This window comes from Myxocyprinus asiaticus, chromosome 37 (genome assembly GCF_019703515.2).
Source record: "Myxocyprinus asiaticus isolate MX2 ecotype Aquarium Trade chromosome 37, UBuf_Myxa_2, whole genome shotgun sequence".
In the NCBI taxonomy this organism is placed as follows: domain Eukaryota; kingdom Metazoa; phylum Chordata; class Actinopteri; order Cypriniformes; family Catostomidae; genus Myxocyprinus; species Myxocyprinus asiaticus.
Genome location: NC_059380.1, coordinates 8,459,486 through 8,481,457, shown reverse-complemented (window position 1 = coordinate 8,481,457; position 21,972 = coordinate 8,459,486). Strand labels below are relative to the sequence as shown.

Sequence of the window (21,972 nt, the reverse complement as noted above, 5' to 3'; positions counted from 1 at the left end):
TAAAGTGGGGATACCAGAAGTGAGTAAGAAGGAGAAACTCTCAGTGGTAAGAAATCGTATATATTTTTGTTTTGGTTAAAGTTGGCAGGGTATTTTTCCAGACTTGACAGAATGCATCACCGCATTATACTTAAAAGGCGCATTATTTTGTTTTATTTGAGGAACATTTATTTACTTCCAATCATTTTTCTTACTATACTTTTTATTATTATTTACGGTAAATTTAATAATAAAATCCAAAGTTCCTGCAGCATTGATAGGATTTTCATGCAGGTGTTCAGCTGATTTGCGTCAACACCTTTTGAACCTCCCTCGACTATTGAAGAGATTTCAAGCTGTCCTGCTTCATAATAGGTTAATTAAGAAATAAATTTGCATTGCACATTACTTTGAGAGAGGGGGTGGAAGACTTTTATGTCTTTTTCTTCTAATCTAGTTTTTAGTATCTCTTAATAGGCACCATCTGTGGCTACTTAGTGAAAGTGTTTATGCCCACATAGGTTGATTTCTTTTGTGCAGTGTTGTAATGATTCCACAATAGTGTGCCAGTCCTTTAGCTTTTTGAGCATATTAAACATATGACAGTGGAAGGAAGGGATCAGTGGTGCCCTAGGGCTGTTGGGGTTGCAACTTACATTTCATATGAACTGTATGGTCATTTAAGCACAGTGTGTATGTGTGTGTGTGGGGGGTGGGGGGGGTTACGAGGACATTTTAAGGTTACAAACTGGTAATTACAAGGGTATTATGCTATAAATGTGGTTTATGAGGACATTTCTAGTGTCCCCATATTTCAGATAGCTTAAAAAACATACTAGTTTTTTTTTTTTTATGTAAAAATGCAGTACGTTTTTTGTGTGGGTTAGGTTTAGGGGTAGGGTTTGGGGATAGAATCTATAGTTCGTACAGTATTAAAATCATTATGTCTATAGAGAGTCCTCATAAGGATAGCCGCACCAACAGTGTGTGTGTGTGTGTGTGTGTGTGTGTGTGTGTGTGTGTGTGTGTGCAGGTCCAGCCTCTTGTGAGTGGAGTGCTGAAAGAAGGATGAATATGCTGTGTAAACACAGCACATACATTATTATTAACTTAAACTGCAGTTAGCATCACACAAGCAGAGGAACAGGGACATGCAAGTGTGTTTGTGTATGTGTGTGTACTGTACATCCAAACAAGTGAGCATGTGCAAGCTTTGTGTATGCATGTTGCACTTATATTTGCAGGTATGTGTTTATGCATGTGAGCGAATGAGCGTACATCAAGTGTTGTGACCTGCTTCTCTGGTGCAGTGACAGTCTAGTCCATCACTGGTCCTCTCTCAGCATGGTTAGTCTGCCCAGGCTTGGCAAACGCGCTTGGTGCTCCAGAGCTTAATGCATTGGCAGTTTTCTACACTGTGTTAAACCATTGTTGTCATCTGCATCTCCCAAAAGCTGCAATGTAAGAAAATAAAAGATGTTGCTACAACAGGCTGTGGTGCATTGCAATCATCCCTTAGTATCACACTGACTCAGTGTCAACTGACTCAGTGTCAACCTTTAGGTGATAATGATGGTGCACCTCGTGCTGCCAGGGGGAAATGTATGCAAAATGTATGTGTCTTTAGGACAGAATCGCTCAAAAAGAAAGAGGCAGCTCATCAACAACTGTCAGAGAAGAGTGTGAATGCATTTAAAGCTTTGAAGTGAGAGACACATGTCTGGCTAGTGTTATATTGCCACAATCACAACATGTTTAAATTGTTTGCATTGACTGCAGATCTCAACCACATACTCCGCTACAGATCTACTGTCATTAAATTAATAAATGATTTGTTTCCCAGTGGCCTACATGAAATGTAATTATGATTTAATGAGACCTCTCTTCTTGATATTGGAACTGCCTACTGAAGTTGTCAAAAAAATATGTTTAACCACACAAATTGAATTGGGTACGCTAAAGATTAGGGGATAGTTTCTAAAGTGCCATTGTAGGGCAACTGTATTTCAAAAATCCAAATCAAATCACTTTCATATTAATTAAACATTTAATTGTATATCTTAAAATATGTTGGAGGATTTTATTATCAGCCTTACAGATAATGAATGCATAATATTGGTTGACTTTTTGTTGACAGCATTGTATTTTTGTAGTACCAATGGCACTGTCATCAGTACAGCACTAATGATCAGGTCGAACTATAGAGGCAACCTCACAGAGTATTCAAATAGATGGTGGAAAAAGGATACAATGCGTTTGGTTAAGAGAACAGTTTACCCAAAAAATGTAGATTGTGTCATCATGTATTCACCTTCATGTTGTTCCAAACCCATATGGCCTTCTTTATCCCATGGGACACAAAAGGAAAGGTTAGGCTGTATCTTAAGCCCAAAGTATGCTTCGGTCAGATGTGAGGCGTATGCATACAGGATGCGTGATGCAAATTTCGTCATTAGCAGAGTGCTCAAGAGTGCTTAAACATCAGGAGACAAAGGTAAAAACAACAACAGTGGATGTGCACATCAAAAGCGCATGTGTGAGGACACCTGCATTTGTATCACTTGAGTCTGAAGGACTATAAAGACATATTTATGGGTCTAAACTCCTGCAGAGAAATAGTCCAATATCTCATAGCAGCCATAGCACGCATGCACCAACCGCCTGTGTATGCGCAGAGTCAAATGAAGTAGGAAAGTTGAGCATTCAGCTGTACGCAGACGCGTTCGTTTCAAAACCGAAGTGTATACTACTTTGGGCTTAAGTCTCAGTCACCAACAGGTTAAGAAATTAGCACCCGCCACCCGCTAAATGAGGGTGTTTCGTGTGCAGTGGTGGGCAGTTCTGCTCGTTTACCCGTCACTGTGGCGTGCAATCTGTAAGACGTCTCTGAGTGACAAATTACAATAAATGCCGTTAGATACAAAGACTTGCGTTTAAAGAAGCATATTTGACACGTGCATAGTATGAGTTCTCACTATTTGTTCTCTGTCAGTCATCTGGGAACAATTTTCAACAATAGTGTTGTTTATGAGAGCGCTGCATATGATCTCAGAACATCTCAGGATGCAACGACATTGGGACCACAGGTGAATTGTCATGTGTCATAATTCAGTACAGCCTCAGAAATGGTTCTTCAACTATGTAGATATTTCTCTTCTGTGCTTGTCTACTATTTAGCCTCCATTTGCATGTTGCAAAATTAGCATTATGATAATAATAATAGCCTGGTATTATTTGTTATATTTTATTATAAAATAACATTGTTGAAGTATATATAATATATATATATATATATATATATATATATATATATATATATATATATATATATATATATACAGTGCTGTAAAACAGTATTTCCTGATTTATTTTATTTCTGTGCATTTTTCATACTAAATTGTTTTAGATCTTCAAACAAGATATTACATAAAACAAAGGTAAACTGAGTAAACACAAAATACAGTTTTCAAATATATATACATTTTTTTTTATTGAAGCAAATAAGATATCCAACACTTATATCACCCATGCAAAACAACTAACTGCCCCCTTAAACTTAATTGCTGGTTGTGCCACCTTTAGCAACCAAACGCTTCCGATAACTGGAGATCAGTCTTTCGCAACTCTGTGTTGGAATTTTGGCCCACTCTTCTTTGCAGAACTGCTTTAGTTCAGCTACATTGGAGGGTTTTCGAGCATGAACTGCCTGTTTAAGGTCCTGCCACAGCATCTTAATTGGGTTCAAGACAGAACTTTGACTAGGCCACTCCAAAACTTTAATTTAGCTTCTTTTGAGCCATTCAGAGGTGGACTTACTCCTATGCTTTGGATCATTGTCTTGCTGCATAATTCAGTTGCGCTTGAGCTTCAACTCACAGACTGATGACCGGACATTCTCCTTCAGGATTTTCTGGTAGAGAGCAGAATTCATGTTTCCCTCAATTATTGCAAGTCTCCCTGACCCTGAAGCAGCAAAGCATCCCCACACCATCACACTACCACCACCATGCTTAACCGTAGGTATGATGTTCTTTTTGTGGAACTCTGTGTTTGATTTACGCCAGATGTAACGGGACCCCTGTCTTCCAAACAGTTCACAGAACATTCTCCCAAAAGGTTTGAGGATCATCAAGGTGTGTTTTGGCAAAATTCCGACGAGCCTTATTGTTCTTCTGGGTTAGGAGTGGTTTTCGCCTCGCCACTCTTCCATGGATGGCATTTTTGGTGTGTCTTTCTGATAGTGGAGTCATGAACAGTGACCTTTATTGATGTGAGAGAGTTCTGCAGTTCCTTGGATGCTGTCCTTGGCTTTTTTTGTGACTTCCTGGATGAGTCGTTGCTGTGCTCTTGGAGGAATTTTGGAAGATCGGCACTTCTGGGAAGGTTCACTATTGTGCCAAGTTTTCTCCATTTGGAGATACTGTGGTTCTTTGGAGTCCCAGAGCTTTTGAAATAGCTTTGTAACCCTTCCCAGACTGATGTATTTCAATCATCTTTTTTCTCATCATCATCACCATCATCATCATCATCGTCATTTCTGGAATTTCTTTCAACCTTGGCATAGTGTGCAACTGGGTGAGACCTTTTAGCCAGCTTCATGCCGCTGAGAAAGTTCTATTTAGGTGTTGATTTGATTGAACAGGGCTGGCAGTAATCAGGCCTGGGTGTGTCTAGTCAAGCTGAACCCCATTATGAATTCAGTTTCATAGATTTGAGGATTTAGTAACTACTTTTTCACACAGGTCCAGTTAGTATTGGATAACTTTTTTGCTTCAATAAATAATATTATTGTTTAAAAACTGAAATTTGTGTTTACTCAGATTGCTTTTGTTTAATGCTAGATTTTGTTTGAATTTTTATATAAATCCTATTTAACAGCACTGTATATACAGTATATGTGAAAAACAAAGTGGCAGGTAAAAAAATCAAAGTGGCTGGTAAAATTGGGTGTTCACCCACCACTATGGCCGGAGGGCAAAAATGTTTTCATACCCTGGTGACTATCAGTGTTGATGTTGTTAATGAAATTAATGTTAATTGACAAAAGTCAATTAAACATACATAAGAAAACATACATAAGAATATATTAACAGTTAACAAATATTAACAAAGAGGAGAAATATATTGAGAAACATCTGTTTTTAGAAGAAAAAATACCTGGAAACAATTGATTAATCTAAGCCAATAGGTCAAATCCAGAATGCTGGATATATCTTCGCCTGAGCTGTGTGAACAGAGTTTGGTTTGTTACAGTTTGACATGCGTTTTTTTCATTTTGCACATTATCATCAACTAAAATATGTTATTGTCGTTGACTTAAATTAAATGCCATTTTAGTCTGAGTAAAACTAACTAAAATGAATGAACATGACATATTGACTAAATTTAAATGACATTTTCATCAAAAGACTAAAAATATGACTGAAACAAAAACCTGTGTAAGTATGAACACTGGTGGTCACCATTCACTTTCATTGCATCTTTTTTCCATTCAATCAAAATGAATAGTGACTCACACTGTCATTTTACCTAACATCTTATGAGCCACTACCTTGTTTGTTCATGTATCTTTTTGTATAGTATGATGCACACTACCTTGTGATAGAAACAGTTGTGGACAGTTTTTACCTTTAGGCTTAAACTGTGGCCAACTGTAGCTATGGTTACTACCCCAGGTACTGCTGCTCCATATCGTCATCCTCAAATGCTTATCTTAAATGTCTCAATTTCACCTTTCATGGGACCCTTGCTGCTGCTTTTCAGAATGGCTTGACAGGAAGATATAGGGGTATTTGTGTAGCCAAATACAGGCATCGGCCACTCACTTTAGCTTTTTCTGTGAATGACTGGCTGTGTCCATCAAGAGCAGTTAGCTAGCTCTTCTCTCGCCTTATCTCTGGCTCACACTCCCTTTTCGCCTGCACAGCAAATGCTAATCTAGCCCAGTTTCAACCCAAAGGAATCATGTGCCACTTCCAAAGTGGCACATGATGTGATTTCTTTTGCTTATCAGTGAAGGACACCATCCTGAATTGTATGTATGTGGCCTTTAGGGTGAAAACAATGCTTTTGAGTTTAGCTTGTAATGAGCTGTATTTTTAAGCAGTCTCAATTCTCACTTCCTTCTTCTCTTTTCTGTGCTGAACACAGATCAGCCTGTGGTGCAGTGAAGGCGAGGAACATGCTAATAACTTGTTAACACTGCAGTGAGATTTTTTTGCTTTGCCTAATTACTGGGAGGATTTTTTTTTATTTTTTTTAATCTAGCACTGCCTATAACTTAGCTAAACAGTAATATTTTACATTGAACTGAACTTTTTAAAGCAAAGATCATGGTCATTGTAAGGCACTTACACTTACATAAAATACACATCATTTCAAAAGTAAAGCCACAATACATAAACATTATACATGTTAAAATGAATTTAGTGTGATAAAATAGCTTAGCAACCTTTTCTGTGTAAAGTTCTGTGTCCGATATAATAACTATGATGTCATGACAATGAAACACTGTAATCACATTATTGAATATAACTCTACACTGATAAGGCTAGTAAGTGCTTTTATCACACTAAAATCATGTTAACATGCATATTGTTTACATATTTTGGCTGTACTTTTGAAACAATGTGTATTTGAGTATTTATAGACTGGCCTACTGTAATTCACTTACATTGTAAGTGCCAAGCTGTAACTGCTTTTTTAAATAAATGATAACAAAATGCCGATTCGAATGACTTTTTTAAGGTAATCAACATTATGTCACAAATGCTGTTAATTGAACTTAACTTGTATTAAATCCAGAATATTCCTTTAAGCTGTCTGATGCACAGAGATAGAATGGAATAAGACCATTCTAGTATTGTCACGTTACTCACTTTTTGTGTATAATTTATTCAAAATTTGAATAACATTTTAATTTTTAATGCGGCTAAAAGGTCCAGTGTGAAGTGTGGGCAAAGTCTTGATTTAATCATGTGAAACAGCAATAAATTAGTCAAGTCAACTTAGTTTATTTGTAATTTGTGTATTTTACAAGGGAAATCTGAATATACTATTATGTTTTGTTTTTTTGTTTTTTTTTTCATAAATGTGCAGCCCTGATGCATGTTTTAAGTGCATATAATGAAGTATTCAAATAAATAATATAAAAAATATAGCTGATACTGTAGATTTAGCCTATTCTTTACCTATTCTCATACTTTAAGTATCTGCAGTTTTTTTGTATCTATAACATTATCACTGATTAGTGTGGTTGATAAATATAGTGGGCTGTGGTTGACTTCAAGAGCTCAACAGAGACATAACACCAGAGCAATAGCTTTAGTGTTGAAATGGGGTTTTATGCACTAGGGGCACTGGATTTACAAAGGGCTTTTGCTGTAAGAGAGGTAATCGTAGGTTAGCCTATGGCCATTATCGCTCTGCAATCAGAGTAATGCTTGTCTGCAAATTGCTGCTAGAGTAGGGCAGGAGAGAAGAAGACTTTCCAATGTTGTCAACATGGTCACGAGGCCAGGAGCAGAGGGAAATATTCTCAGCAGTGATTTTTATTCAATAAACTCTGCTTTATGAGATCCTGCAAAGAATGAAGACATCTTTCTTAGTTTTTTTCACGATTAATGGTAGCATTCAGTGTTATTTCAAACTGTATTAAGATTATCAACGTATCTGCAGGACGTAGGATCTTATTACTGGCATCAATTCACCCTGCAGTCTGTTCATGCAGGGAATACTTAGTCTTGAAGTGAATGAAACAAATGATTAAAAAGAGCAAATCATTGTAACATACAAGCACAACTTTACTGCAAATAGTAAATGATTTTAATGAAGCAGTTTTGAGATGCTTTATTAGAGCGTGTATATCTGCATTAGGTGTGTGTTTCGAGTTCTGATGACAAGCATATTGCCATTCTATTCATTATGTGGGCTAGTCTAATCAATGTTCTTTTTGCCGGCCCTGACCACAGCTGTCACAACCGTATACCAGAGGGACATGTGAATGGCTGCAAGCTAATAGCAGAAGCACATATAACTGGATTTCACTTCTCCTCTGAGCTCCCAGAGCTTTGATGGGGCTCAGTAGTATTTGATAGAGCTTACACTGAATCTTACAGGCTTTCTTAGAGGTCAAGAGGAAGTGTTAGGCCTGTCTGAAGCTAAGAAATTTCTCGTTGCATTTTATTCATTTTCTATGGCAAAACAATAAGCTTGATCATTGAAAAAAAAAATCATTTATTTTCTCGGATGCAGTTGTATTTAAAATCACAGAGGATGTTCTATCTTTGAGGTTTTAGAATAAAAATAAATAAGCACCCTTGTTTAATCATCTACTGCAAAACATTCACTTCATCAAGTATAACATCATTCATTTTGTATTCCAACAATTATGTAGCTCTGCTTAAACTGAGAGCACTGTGGAATTACTTCAGAGGGCTGCAACTAATGATTATTTTGATAATCAACTATTCGAGCGATTACACAAGCATTATGTAATAAATGTGCTTACCAATAATAGAGGACAAAATCATCTTTTAAAAATACCTCTAAATGACATTAATTGAATGAAAGGGAAAAAATGACTTTGTTCAGTAAAAAAAAAAAAAAAAAAAAAAAACACTGCAAAAATCTTAATCAAGTGTTTTTGTTTTTGTCTTGTTTTCCATTTTGAAATGTCTAAAAATTCTTAAAACAAGATACATTTACCTGAAGCAGCATATAAGATATTTAGACTTGCTTTCAGAGAATGTATCTTGAATATAAGTGTATTTTGTATATAAGTGTATTTTTTCACTTGTTTATTCATCTGTGTAACGTTGGGTACTTGGAGTGGAAGAGAGGAGATGCAGGAGTAGATACTTTTCAATCTTTTAATAGGAATCGCAGGATTGGAACAAACTATAAAGCATAACATCTCAACGCAACACTTCAAGGACTGGCAATCAATGAACAAAACTGGAGGACGGACGCACACACACACACACACACACACACACACACACACACACACACACACACACAGGCACTAATGAGGGGATGGAAGACAGGTGAGGATGAGGAACAGCTGGAAGTGATGAGGGAGAAAACTTCAAAATAAGAGTCCTAGGGAAAACATGAGGGAGACAGACTGTGACATTTACCCCCCTTCAAAGGGCGACTCCTGGTGCCCAAAGATGGATTAGGAGGGTAGGGTGACGCAGAAGGTGAAGGAGGATCCAAGGAGGACAATCAGGAGGCCTGGGGGATGGAAATCCGGGGGCGGCTTCAGGTCTGGGAATGGATCCCGAGGCCTGGGGTGCGGCCTCAAGGCTAGGATGGGATCTGGAGGCCTGGGGGGACGACCTCAGGGCTGGGATAGGATCTGGAGGCCTGGGGGTGGCCACAGAGCAGGGACAGGGTCAGGAGGCCTGAGAGGCTGAGCCGTGGAATGCTCGAGGGACGGAGCCAAGGAAGGTGGAGCCAAGGGAGGTGGAGTCATGGAAAGTGGAGCCGTGAGAAGCTCGAGGGGCGAAGCCATGGATGGTGGAGCCATGAGGGCTCGAAGGACAAAGTCAGGGAACTTGGTACCCGGAGAGTAGCCGACGCCTCGAAGGGCCAGGGTGGAGCCGAAGGTTCGGAGGACCGAGGTAGCGCCAAAGTCTCGGAGGACCGAGGCAGAGCTGGGGGATCTGAGGACCGAGGCAGAGCTGGGGGATCTGAGGACAGAGGCAGAGCTGGGGGATCTGAGGACAGAGGCAGAGCTGGGGGGACTGAGGACAGAGGTGGAGCCATAGGGAAGGAGGTCCCCGGTGAAGCCGGAGGCTTGGAGTGATGAAGCATAGCTGGAGGATCGGAGAGCCGAGGTAGAACCAGGTGACTGACTGACCAAGGCGGAGCTGGAGGGACGAGGGACCCCAGAGAAGCCAATTGGCTGAAGGACCACGGTGGAGCTGAAGGGACATAGAGCAGAGGTGAGACTAAGGGAACAAGGGACCAAGGTGGAGTCCAGGCGGAGTCAGAGGGTTTGAGGTTCCCCTTGACCATGGTTTTGCAGGGGGCGAAGGTCGAGCCGGTGACGTGGGAGGAGCCGGCTGACCAGGAGGAGAAGGAAATGTCCTAAGTGGAGCCAGCGGAGGAAGGGCCAGGGCATTGGACGGAACCAGGGTGTCCATTATGCTGGCTGGAACCAGCGGAGGAAGAAGGGTAGTCAGGGCGGGAATCAAGTCCAGGTCTATTAGCTCCGCAAGAGCTGGCTCTGGGATGGTCGAGGCTACAGGCACCGGCTGTGGGTTTGAGCGAGGAGCCATGGCAGGCTTCGAGCAAGGAGCCGTGGCAGGCTTCGAGCAAGGAGCCGTGGCAGGCTTCGGAGCGTTCACTGTGGGAGGAGATTCAAGGTCCTCATCTACCACACCCACTGTGAAAGGGGAGCCGCTAATTTGTAGAGCCACCTCCACGAACTCGAGTGGCGTCCAGTGAGGATCCGCCGGAGGCATTAGCTCCTTTAGTGCACTAAAGAGACCAGTCCTGAAGAAAACCACCAGAGAGTGGTCATTAAAGTGCACTAAATTCACCAGTTATAAAAACTCACGGACGTGATCCCCAACTGGACGGTCCGCTTGCTCGAGGAGGAGCCTGACGCCAGCGTGTATCTCCATCAGTCCTTCTGTAGCATTGGGTACTTGGAGTGCAGGAGAGACGCAGGAGTAGATACTTTTCAATCTTTTAATAGGAATCGCTGGAGTGGAACAAACGCTGGAGTGGAACAAACTATAAAGCATAACATCTCAACATAACACTTCAAGGACTGAAAATCAATGAACAAAATTGGAGGGTATATATACACAAAGGAACTAATGAGGGGATGGTGAGAAGTGACAGGTGAGAATGACGAGGAACAGCTGGAAGTGATGAGGGCAGTGCACTATGGGAGATGTAGTCTGGGAGAAAACTTCAAAATAAGAGTCCTAGGGAAAACATGAGGGAGGGAGACTGTGACAGTCTGCCAGTTCAGTAAAGTCAAAGTATACTTATATTCAAGATCTATTCTCTGAAAGCAAGTCTAAATATATTATATGTTGTTTCAGGTAAATGTATCTTGTTTTAAGGATTTTTAGATATTTTAAAATATTTAAATATTTAATATTATATTCAACATTCTCAGATAAAAAAAAAATTATTCTGCAGTATAGCTGCTAAAGTAAATGTACATTGTTTTAAAGGAGTTTTAGATATTTATATTGAAAAACAAGCCAAAACAACAACAAATCAAAAAAGTATTTAGTTGCAGTGTAGATAATGGCGAAGACCACCCTCTCACCTTTTTGTTCACATCAATCCATTTTTAACTCTCAAAAAACAAACTCACTCTTCTTAATAGAGCTGCATATCGCCAATTTTCTTCACAATTAGATATACACCGCAACACATATGTATTATGATTCACTTCGTGGCGAGTCCTCACGTTATAATCTAACTGGAGCAAGCGTGTGCGAGGGACGAGCTTCTCCGTGCCATAGTGTACATCAGTAGGGTGCAGTTTCAATCTCTCCCCTTTAGATCAGGTCACTTCACGCGACTCATAGAAGCGGCGCTGACCACACAGAGAAATGCCTGTTTCGGAGTTTATACTTATTTACATTACCTGCTTCCTTATTATTTGACCTTTAATAAAGGATGCAGTAGCAGTGCCCTGGGCGAAACATGCTTCAACACGCCCCCAAAGTTGTTGACCGTGTGGGGGGGGCATGTCGCCCATGCCTAAATCTGCCACTGAAAGGATGCATTAAAGATATAATGGCGAGGTGTTTCTTTTAAAGATGCTCTGACATACAAGTTTTGCTTCAGTGGAACGGCAGCTCCGGCTCCGCTGTATTTCACTATGAGAGTGCTTCTGTATTTAGTTATTTTGTATTTTTGTATTATTTCCTCATACTTTGCGATCTACATCACTTGAAGCTGTTTGGAAAGTTTGGAGTGCATCTCCTTCTCCTCAGTTAGGCGCGAGCTGCAGTGCTCTCTGGAGATTTGCCGTTTTGAATGATCCATGGTCAATTTTTCTCATTCGTTGCGGCAACAAACTTTCATCTTCTGCTACTCCCAGACACACGCTACAGAAGCCGGATCTTATTTTCTCTGTGTATGGATATGATGGGCGAATGATGTATGTATCAGTCCCGACAGCTCTAAAATATTTATAATATAATATCGTTATTATAGGTTTATCAAAGTGTATTTGGGTAAAGACATGGTTTGGAAGATGGATTTTTGTTGCACTCTCTCATTAATAACATTTTGTTATTTTTTTACAAAAAAAAAGTTACATAGCTTTAAATCTTTAAATGAGATCAAACGACTTTTCAACAACAAAAATTTTTGTCAACAATATTTTATTGTCAAAGTTGTTGATTACGTCGACTAATCGTTTCAGCCCTACTTCAGAGATCAACACAGCAAGTAGTGTACCTGGCATAATTTCATGTTTACATCCAGACACAGTCTCAGAACTATAACAGAACTGTATTTGACGGCAACACCACTGCTATTATATCACAAAGCCATTGGAACTGGAACTAATTGGATAAACATGTTCAGCACTATTTTTATGATTATATAAAGGTTCATGAGAGAATAACCTCAACAAACCATGGCAGATTAATGAAAATTATAGCTTTGGTTGCAATTTTGTAGCTGTGACAGCAACACCATAAACAGTGGTGCTAAACCCCCTATTTTCTGAAGTAGTGAACTTAAAATAGGGGGTGGGAAATGTCTAATGGACAGGTTTCTATGGATACCAGGTTAGATTTGAAGACACTTGAAGAGAAGGAAAAAAATATATAAAATATATAAAAATCGGTTGCTCTCTGCCACTGGCACCAAACAAGCCTTAATTAGATTTATTGGTCAAAGGAAATGCTCCACCAGACTGGGTTTGTTTCAACTTCATCTGGGAAAGCAACAAACACACACTGAAATCTCCATATCTAAACATAATTATAAGCTAAATTGCTCTATATTTATTGATAAATTTGTTTCTAATGAAATGTAGAAAAATACCCAATATTTGCATTCATGTAAGCGTGCCTACCTTTTGCATGTTGCACTAAGAATATGTTCACACCGCAGGTGGATGTGGCCCAAATCAGATTTTCCACTTAAATCCATTTTTTTTGACAAATAAATGACAATTTAAATGTAGTTTATCACTTATGTTGTTGTAAATTACTTAATGTTGCTACAGTATATTACTTACAAACAAAACACACCATAAAATCAGAGGGCAGCAGGAAAAAAGGCATTACATATAAAATAAGAAGAGTTAATTATAATTATTGCATTGACTTGCTTGCACATTCATTTTAATGCAGTTTGAAAAAATACATTTAAAAAAGTGTTTTGTGTGTAATGTTACATATACCTACCTCTGTCCAGTACATTTTTATGCACATATTTTACTATTTAAGTGTAACCCAAATGAATACGTGAACACAATTCTTGAAGCCTTTTATTTTTGGGGATTTGTTAACTCAAAATGATACTACTTGTAATTAAATGTTTCAACAGGCCTGTATACACAGTAAATCAAGCATCCAAATGGCGAATGTCGAGTTAGATTGATGTAAAAAAGTCACATTAAATCCAACCTGGCTGTTCACACTAAAGATACATTGGAAAAATACATCAGAGACTGTACATATCTGATTTATTTACACATATGAAAGTGGCCCAGATCGGATTTGATCATGTCAGATTCAATGCGCTTGTTCTTGTTATTGCACTCCAGCTTGTGAGAGGTGAAGTTGTCAAAGCGTAAACAGTGTAATGGTTGTGTAACCTTGCATCACACCCATTAATATTTCATTTACGGCAGAACAGAGTCTGGCTGTCTGAGAGTCTAATGCAGCTTTTGTCTGCTGATCTGCTGAGGTTCCAACTCGGGTCACCTATGAACTTAAGATCACTGATAATGTATTCAAATTTATACATTTAATGCCACAAATGTTTTTTGCCAATAGAAAAAGTGTTAAACCCTTCTAAAGTCACTAAAGAATTCTGAACAACCTCATCATTCACACAGCACAGACAAAATGAAGGGCTAAATTGGACAGAGCACGGTACAGACAATAGATATTGCTTTAGACCAACTACGGAACTACCTCAATTGGTGTTGATGGAACTTGTGCATTTAAATACAAAACAATAAATGTGGTACCCTAAATTAAGGCCTGATAGTGAAAGGCTGTGTTTGGTTCTGTTACTGTTTTTTCTAATTAATGGTAAGAAGTACCAATACCTAGATTACAAAGGAGAGCCCATAAGCTAACCCAAAACTCAAATAATTGTCTCTGTTGCATTCGTTTTACTGTACAAGAGTGTACAGAAATCAGAAATGACAATGACACATCTGCAGAAGTGAAGAATTATTACATTTAAATCTGCTAGTGTATGTTGTATGTTTATAAATACAAATGAGCACATTTTCTCCACAAAGCCTCCCAAGTGGCCAGTTTTGCACATTTATTGCCACATTAATTATTTTGTCAAGTTGTTTATGTGTTCCCACAGTCTCCCCAGTAGGCGAAACGAATTATTGTGAGAGTGTGAGTGAAATCTGAATTTACATTGCTGCTGGCCCTGTTTGTTTTCTTGGTTACTAACCAAATGTTCCATTCGTTTTTTTCATCTATTCAAATATATAATTGTTGCTGCTGAGCAGCACTGGCTGTTTCTTTGATATAGCCTCTGTGGGTCTCCTCTTGCAGAAAGTTGACCAATGACCTGCTCTGCTTGTATGAAGTGGACTGTAATTACATTTAGCACATTTGCTATTCCATCTGGAGGTAAGGTGCACCTCAGAGCTAATACAGTCTGTTTAAGGGTGCTGAGAAGTTTAGGTGGCCTAAGGATTTAGTGATATTCACACCAGTGATGGGTTTAAGAGGCCCATTTAGAAGGCATAAGAGCCAATCCCAGTCACTAAGAAGCAAATAGCCATGGAAGACTGTGCATCACACTTAATCATAATTTCTACAACTGTGTTGTGGGTTGTCTTCTCAGTGTGCAATGATTAATATTTATGCAACAAATTGTGGTATAGTGCTCTATAGTGCTTGACCAGAATCTCTATAAGAAGTGGGTGGCAACCATTGCAATATCAGGACATTTGTTGTATATGAGTACATTACCAACACCACAGGCAAAAGCAAAAGATAAGTTGAAAGCTAGAGACAGCATTCCTCAAAAGACAGGCACCTCTTTTATATTTGGACCCAAAATGCTGTTAAGGCAAACCGATGATTTCTCATATCCATTTTTGTAATGATGCAAGGGACGCTAAGCCATCAACAGTGCCTCTACAGGCTCTCTTTGAAGTTTAAGCTGCTCTTTTTAAGGCAGCTTTATAAAGAGCTGCTTGCTTTTGCTGATTTTCTCTGCAGTGCAGTGTTGTGGTAAAGATTGAAGATGACCTGTGTACTTCCTAATAGACATGGTCGCATAGTGTAAAAGCACTGCAATGAAGTAATACCTACAAAGAAAAGTAAATAGTACTTTGGTATCATATACAGTGGGGTCCAAAAGTCTGAGTCCACTAGTGAAAATTAATTCTTCTAGTCTGCGTTTTTGTAATTAAATATAAGTAAAATGTTGATTTGAAAAATTACAATGTACAAGAATTTATTGTCATTTGGTATGTCCCCTTTTGCTTTAAAGACACCAGAGATTTGTACAAAATCTGATGGTTCATGTTATCCCAGCATGATTTGAGAATGTTCCAAAGAGCATCTTGTGTGCTTCTAGAAGCTGAACCCGGAACATTCTTTTAAGATTCTGCTCTATTTGGTGGTTACTATGTTAACTCCTTTGTAAGGTAAGGTTAACAAGCAATTTATGACACTAAAATCATGCTAAAATACTGCAGCATATTATCACACTAAAATACTACATACTTTCTGCTTATTTCAACTTTTAAAACAGGGTTCCCACGCTCATGGACAACTTGGAAATATCAGGAAATATACATTAAAAAAAGGATTTCCGTGCCTGAAAAAGTCATGGAAATTGGTTAAATCTCCAAAAGTAATGGAAATTTCTATAGTGAATGTAAAATGTTCTTGTTATTCTCTGCTCTAAAATATTTAATTGGCTGGAAATTGTGTAATCGCTATTAATTTTTCATCCTGTAATCTAAACGACTGGAAAAATTATGGGAAAGTTATGGAAAAATCATAAGAATTAATCAGTCAGAAATCCCAGATTTTCAATGTGGTCTCCCACCTTCGGACCCCACTGTATATTCTACTTTCTTTCAGTATTGTTTTTTTTATATATATATTTTTTATTCATAACCACTAATAAGATCAACATACAGAAATTTGAACCTATTTTAAAACATTTTGTAACTGTTTAATTGAAATAATGAGACATACTGTCAAATGGTGTGCTATAAATTGCCTATTAGTCTGTTGAAAGCGTTTTTACCATGTCCACTTCTGTCCATGTTGCATCTTCTGTCCAGACATTTCTTTCAGTCTCCTGCTGCTTGTATTTGTGGTGTGTGGCTTGGTCCTGCTGGGTGTCATCAGTGTCGCCACCTGGAAGCTGTGCTGGGTGCCCAGGCACAGCAAAGCTCTTTCCTCCAGTGCCACCGCCCTTGCTCCAACCCGCCAAGAGAGAGACCAACTCAGAGAAGGTCACGGTGACTACTATCCGTCCCTCAGAGACATCATGGCAGCAGACAAGCTGAAAGATCCTGGGAACTTTCTGGAGGCGGCAGTGAAGATTAGTCATACGTCGCCAGATATCCCTGCAGACGTGCAGCTGTCCATGAAGGATCATCTGCTGAGACGCACACGTATCTCACGGCAGACAACTGAACCGGCCTCCTCTAACAGGTCAGTGTTCTGGAAGAATGATGAAATGTTTTTTTGTCTGAAGACATTTAGGCCATCACGGTTTACTCTATATATACCGAGCAGTCTGAGGTTAGTTCCAGTCATTCGTAATCATGTGAATGCTTTAAATCTTGTAAATGTCAGACAGAATTAGACCTGAAGAAGGTCTCTGGCTTTGAAAGGCTGCAAGGAAGGTCAGGATGTAGGAACCTAATGCTGTAGAGCTACATTTAAACTTGTTAAGCATTGTTAAGCTGAGTAAAAGCATACTGTATTTGTTGAGAATTGTATTGGAACCCTACAGTATACAGTAGTTTAGTAGTAGATGCACATCTAGAAAAAATGCAGGTGCACAGTTAAGTTAATGTTCATAGGAAAATGAGAAACGCTGGCACACTGCTAACCGTTACACTTTATTGACCCAAATTGGGTCTTCATCAGGTCAAACAGACTTATCATCTTTTTGGGTCGAAACATCAATAAATTGGAACGGTTAGCAGTGTGCCAGTGTTTCTAATTTTTCTATGAACCCTACAGCATAACTAGAACTCTATTTTGTCAAGCCTTTGAAATACACCACCAATTTGCATTAGATCACGGGTTGTTATTCAAATGTAGATTAGCACCTGGTGTACCTTTTGTGGTAGAACCAATGCATGATATCAGGATAATTCAGCTGCCAAATTGTGTCTCAATGTTGCCAGGCATAGTTCCTTCAAGAAACACCTTCCCAGACAGATGCATCATGTCACCAGTCTGGACCGCGGAAGTGAATTTTTGGATATGGAGGACCAGCCCACTTGCACCGCTGCCTCTCTTGGACGCATCCAACCGGAACTCTACAAACAGAGCACAATGGAGGCAGATGAGTCGTCCAAGAATGGCACAGCAAAAACATGTGGCAAGATCAACTTCTCCCTTAAGTATGATTATGAGGGAGAGCTTCTCCTTGTTACCATCCTCAAGGCTTTCGACCTACCTGCAAAAGATTTGTGCGGCAGCTCAGATCCCTATGTCAAGATCTATCTGCTGCCTGACCGTAAGCGTAAATTCCAGACGCGTGTGCACCGCAAGACACTTAACCCCACATTTGACGAGACCTTCCAGTTCCCGGTCCCATACGAGGAGCTGGGGTCTAGAAAGCTTCACTTGAGTGTGTTTGACTTTGACCGCTTCTCACGGCATGATATGATCGGAGAGGTCATACTAGATAACCTTTTTGAAGTTTCGGATCTCTCGCAAGAAACATCCATCTGGAAAGACATTCAATATGCCACCAGTGTAAGACAATTCATCCTTTTTATTACTTAGTGAGTCAAGACCCCACTGGTGATTTGTCACATTAATGTGATCCTAATGATTTGGTATTTTAATTTAGGAGTCCACTTCCATTGAGTATTTCTCTGCAAACACAAACAATGAACAATTAGATGATCCATAGTCTATTTGTCCTGTGGGGTGAGATACGGTAATTTGTCTAAGCTGTAATTACCAAACAAGAGAAAATGTGCACAGTATAGTAACATCTATAACATATTAGAGGCCAATAAACTTCATTTATTGCCTTGGTAAGAAGAAGACAATATTAAATCTTAACTGTAAATCTACAAAAGTTACTACATATAAAAAGAACAACAAAAAAGATGCATGTATTCCAAATTCTTTTTGAGTGTAGATCTTCCTTGGTTTGCAGCCTTTCAAAGATACTTTTTGTGCAAAGCAGAATTTTGTTGGTTTCTGTTTAAGACAGGGTAGTTAAAGGAATATTCAGGGTTCATTACAAGTTAAGCTCAATCTACAGCAATTGTGGCATATTGTTGATTACCACAAAAATGTATTTCGACTCGTCGAGGTCACTGTGAGGCACTTACAATGGAAGTGAATGGGGCCGATTTTTTTACGTTTTAAAAGCAGAAATTTGAAGCTTATAATTTTATACAAGCACTTATTAATTCTTCTGTTAAAACCTGCGTATTATTTCAGTTGTGAAGTTGTTTAAATCCTAATTTTTACAGTCATTTTAGGGTTTTAGGGGTTGTTGACATTACATCGTCATGGTTTGATATAATTGGCTGTAACTTCATAAGTGATTTTATAACACTAACATCATGTTAACACATATATTGTTTATTTCTTGTGGCTATACTTTTAAAACAGTGAGTATTTTAATGTTTATGGATTGGCCCCATTTACTTCTATTGTAAGTGCCTCACTGTAACCCAGATTTGTGCTTTTTTTAAAGAAAAGAAGGGACATGTCAAAATTAATTTTTGTGGTAATCAATATTATGCCACAAATGCTGTCGATTGAGCTTAACTTGTATTGAACCCAGAATATTCCTGTAATCTAAGTAATATATTTATAGAAAGAATTTGCTCAGTGCCCCTTGAAATTCCACAATAAGGCTAGACTCTTTATCATCAGGCTTTTCCAAGGAGCTTATACATCATATCAATGTTTTGCTCATCCTCTTATGAAGTAGCATTAGGACTTAGAGTTCAAGTTACTACATGTTGGTGAGTTTGTATTTTCAGTTCCATTTTACATCTCTTCTAGTCATTGGAGGATCCTGGCATAGGCGATATAGGCAGTCACATAAGTCACTTTAAGGCGGCAATGTTCTCCAGGGCACAACTCTTAAGATGTGCACTCCAATTCTCTATCGCTCATTCACAGTAGTTTAATGGGGTTGTGCATGCTCTCTGTTCCACCCGCCGCTTTCTGAGGCTTCCGAGCGACTCATGTCTGGTCTCGCCTATAGCACCATGTGAGATCACTACTCTGACTTTACAGCTTCTGCAATTCATATTCTTTTTAAAGTTCAAAAAGAGTGATCTCATTATGGTCACTGTAGCATTGAAGGCATAATTCACCCAAAAAATAAAATTCTTTCATAAATTACTCATTCTCATGTTGTTCTAAAAAAAAGTTAGAAATGTTAGGTAGAATGTTAGCCTCAGTCACCATTCACCTTCACTGCATCTTTCTTCCATACAATGAAAGTGAATGGTGACTAAGAATGGTGTTCCACGGCATCAAGAAAGTCATACCGGTTTGGAACAACATTAGGGTAAGTAAATGATTTTCCATTTTTGGGTGGACTTGCCCCTGAAGTAAGTCCATAATCAAATTCCTGTTATTGGAATGAAATGGTTTGTAATCCAGCTAGTAGATTTGACTCAATAACATAATGGTAAAATTAGCCGGACTGCATAGATAACCTGTGAATAAAACAATAGATGTCTACTGCTAATGACATCAGTGACACATCAGCCGTGCCAACTGCCATTCAATGAATCTGTCTAACTCAATGACTCGTGAAATTGCCCAGTTGTCTTAGAGGTGTTCAGCCATGACCTAAACAGTGCTGAGATAAGGCATATGAGCACAGATGATTAATTATACTAGATGCTGGAGATCACCGAACACAGTAGTTGAGCTGTCAACAATGTAAAGATCTCAAGATTTAATGAGTTAAATGTGGGAGAAATAAATAAAAAGTTGTATGATGCACTGAATACATTTCTCCTGAATGCATAAAAGTTTTATATGCAAATGAGTGTCCCAACATGTCAATTAATTGATCCCTCTTCTCTGTAGGTTTCTGGAAGTTGGCTCAGGACACAATCAATTGATCTCCAGATCTAAGGCTTTTTTCCTTAAAAGGCAACGACCAAGTAGCAATATGGGCATTTATACACTGCTAAATTTTGGGAGTGACAACTGCAAAAAAAAATTATTTTGTCATAATTTACTCACCCTGATGTTGTTCCAAACCTGTCGTTCAAATATGCGGAACACAAAAGAAGATATTTTAATGAATATTGCAGGCCATCTAGGCCTTCTGTTTTATGCTGTCTGTGTAGTGGAGTAACAAAGCAATGTCTTACACTGAAAAAAAGTTTTATCAGGCACCCTAAACATGTGTTTCATGTGGTAAAATCTAAATTCACTTTTTTAATTCAAGTCAAAAATATAATTTAATATGACTGAATCAAACTGATAACATTAGGTTATACCAATACATTTGTTTTAGATCTAGTTAGATCAAGTAGAAATAGAACTTGGTTCACCCAAAAATACAAATTCTGTCGTAATTTACTCACTCTCATGTTGTTCCAAACCCGTATGTCTTCACGATACAACAGTGGATAACAGTGGCGTAGCCACGGGTGTGCCAGAGCATGCAACTGCCACCCAAAACATAAGCTTGCACACCTAAATGAAATGACAGGTTTTTTTATGCTTAATTATAGTATGTAGGGGTGTTAAATGCATTATTATTATGCTGAAATGTCAATGCATCAATTATGAAATGTAATAATCAATTATAATCACTATAATAATACCCAGTTACAGAGACTGTCTCAGATTACATGCGCACTCTCGCTGAGGAAACAAGCGCACACCTTAAATTAAGAAAGTTTATGCTACTGAGTTCTAACTTATGCCTCATTATTCATAATTGCATGTGTATACAAGCAAAATAATTTAATTGTTGTCCTTTTCTTCCCAAATTATGATATATTATGCATATTGTGAAATATATGGAGAATACGCTTGAAAAGTTAGGCTATACTACCCTGCGTTTTAACCGCGTTTTATTGGTTCAATAAATATTCCCCTGATGATATGCAAACCTGTTGCGCATAATCAGCGGTCTACTTACTGTCTGTTTGCATCATGTCAGACATGGTATTATCCTTTATGTATATTAGCTTAATAATTAACGTAACCATATTATTGTTCTTTTTTTATTATGAACCAAACCTCTCTGTACTCCATAAATACAAAGAATGTTCAAAACAGGTTTTGAATCGTCTTACAGTTGTGCATTCTTCTGTTCAACACAATGCATTACTGATTTATTTCTTATTCACAAATAAGTTTTTAAACCAATAACTATAATTAAAACCTGTTTTATTTTTGTAAAATTTTCTGTGCTGTGCAATTTGCACCACTATTTACAGTATAGTTGTGTCTTTAGCATATTTTGGAAAATAATGATGAATCATTCCAAAACATATTTTTTAATGATGAATTATTAAGCCTCATATTTTGATATATTAACAGGCCTACCTACTCCATTTAATTTATTTTTAAGTCATTTAAACATAACACA

At 38.4% G+C, this 21,972-nt stretch overlaps 1 protein-coding gene across 1 annotated transcript in view; it reads left to right on the top strand.

Annotated features, from left to right (window-relative positions):
• LOC127428224 (synaptotagmin-6-like) overlaps positions 1 to 21,972 on the top strand; it is a 46,780-nt gene that overhangs the window by 21,020 nt on the left and 3,788 nt on the right. The window contains exons 2-3 of the mRNA XM_051676423.1: positions 16,475 to 16,850; positions 17,555 to 18,131. Coding sequence (XP_051532383.1) covers positions 16,475 to 16,850; positions 17,555 to 18,131 — 953 coding nt within the window. The remainder of the gene's footprint in view (positions 1 to 16,474; positions 16,851 to 17,554; positions 18,132 to 21,972) is intronic.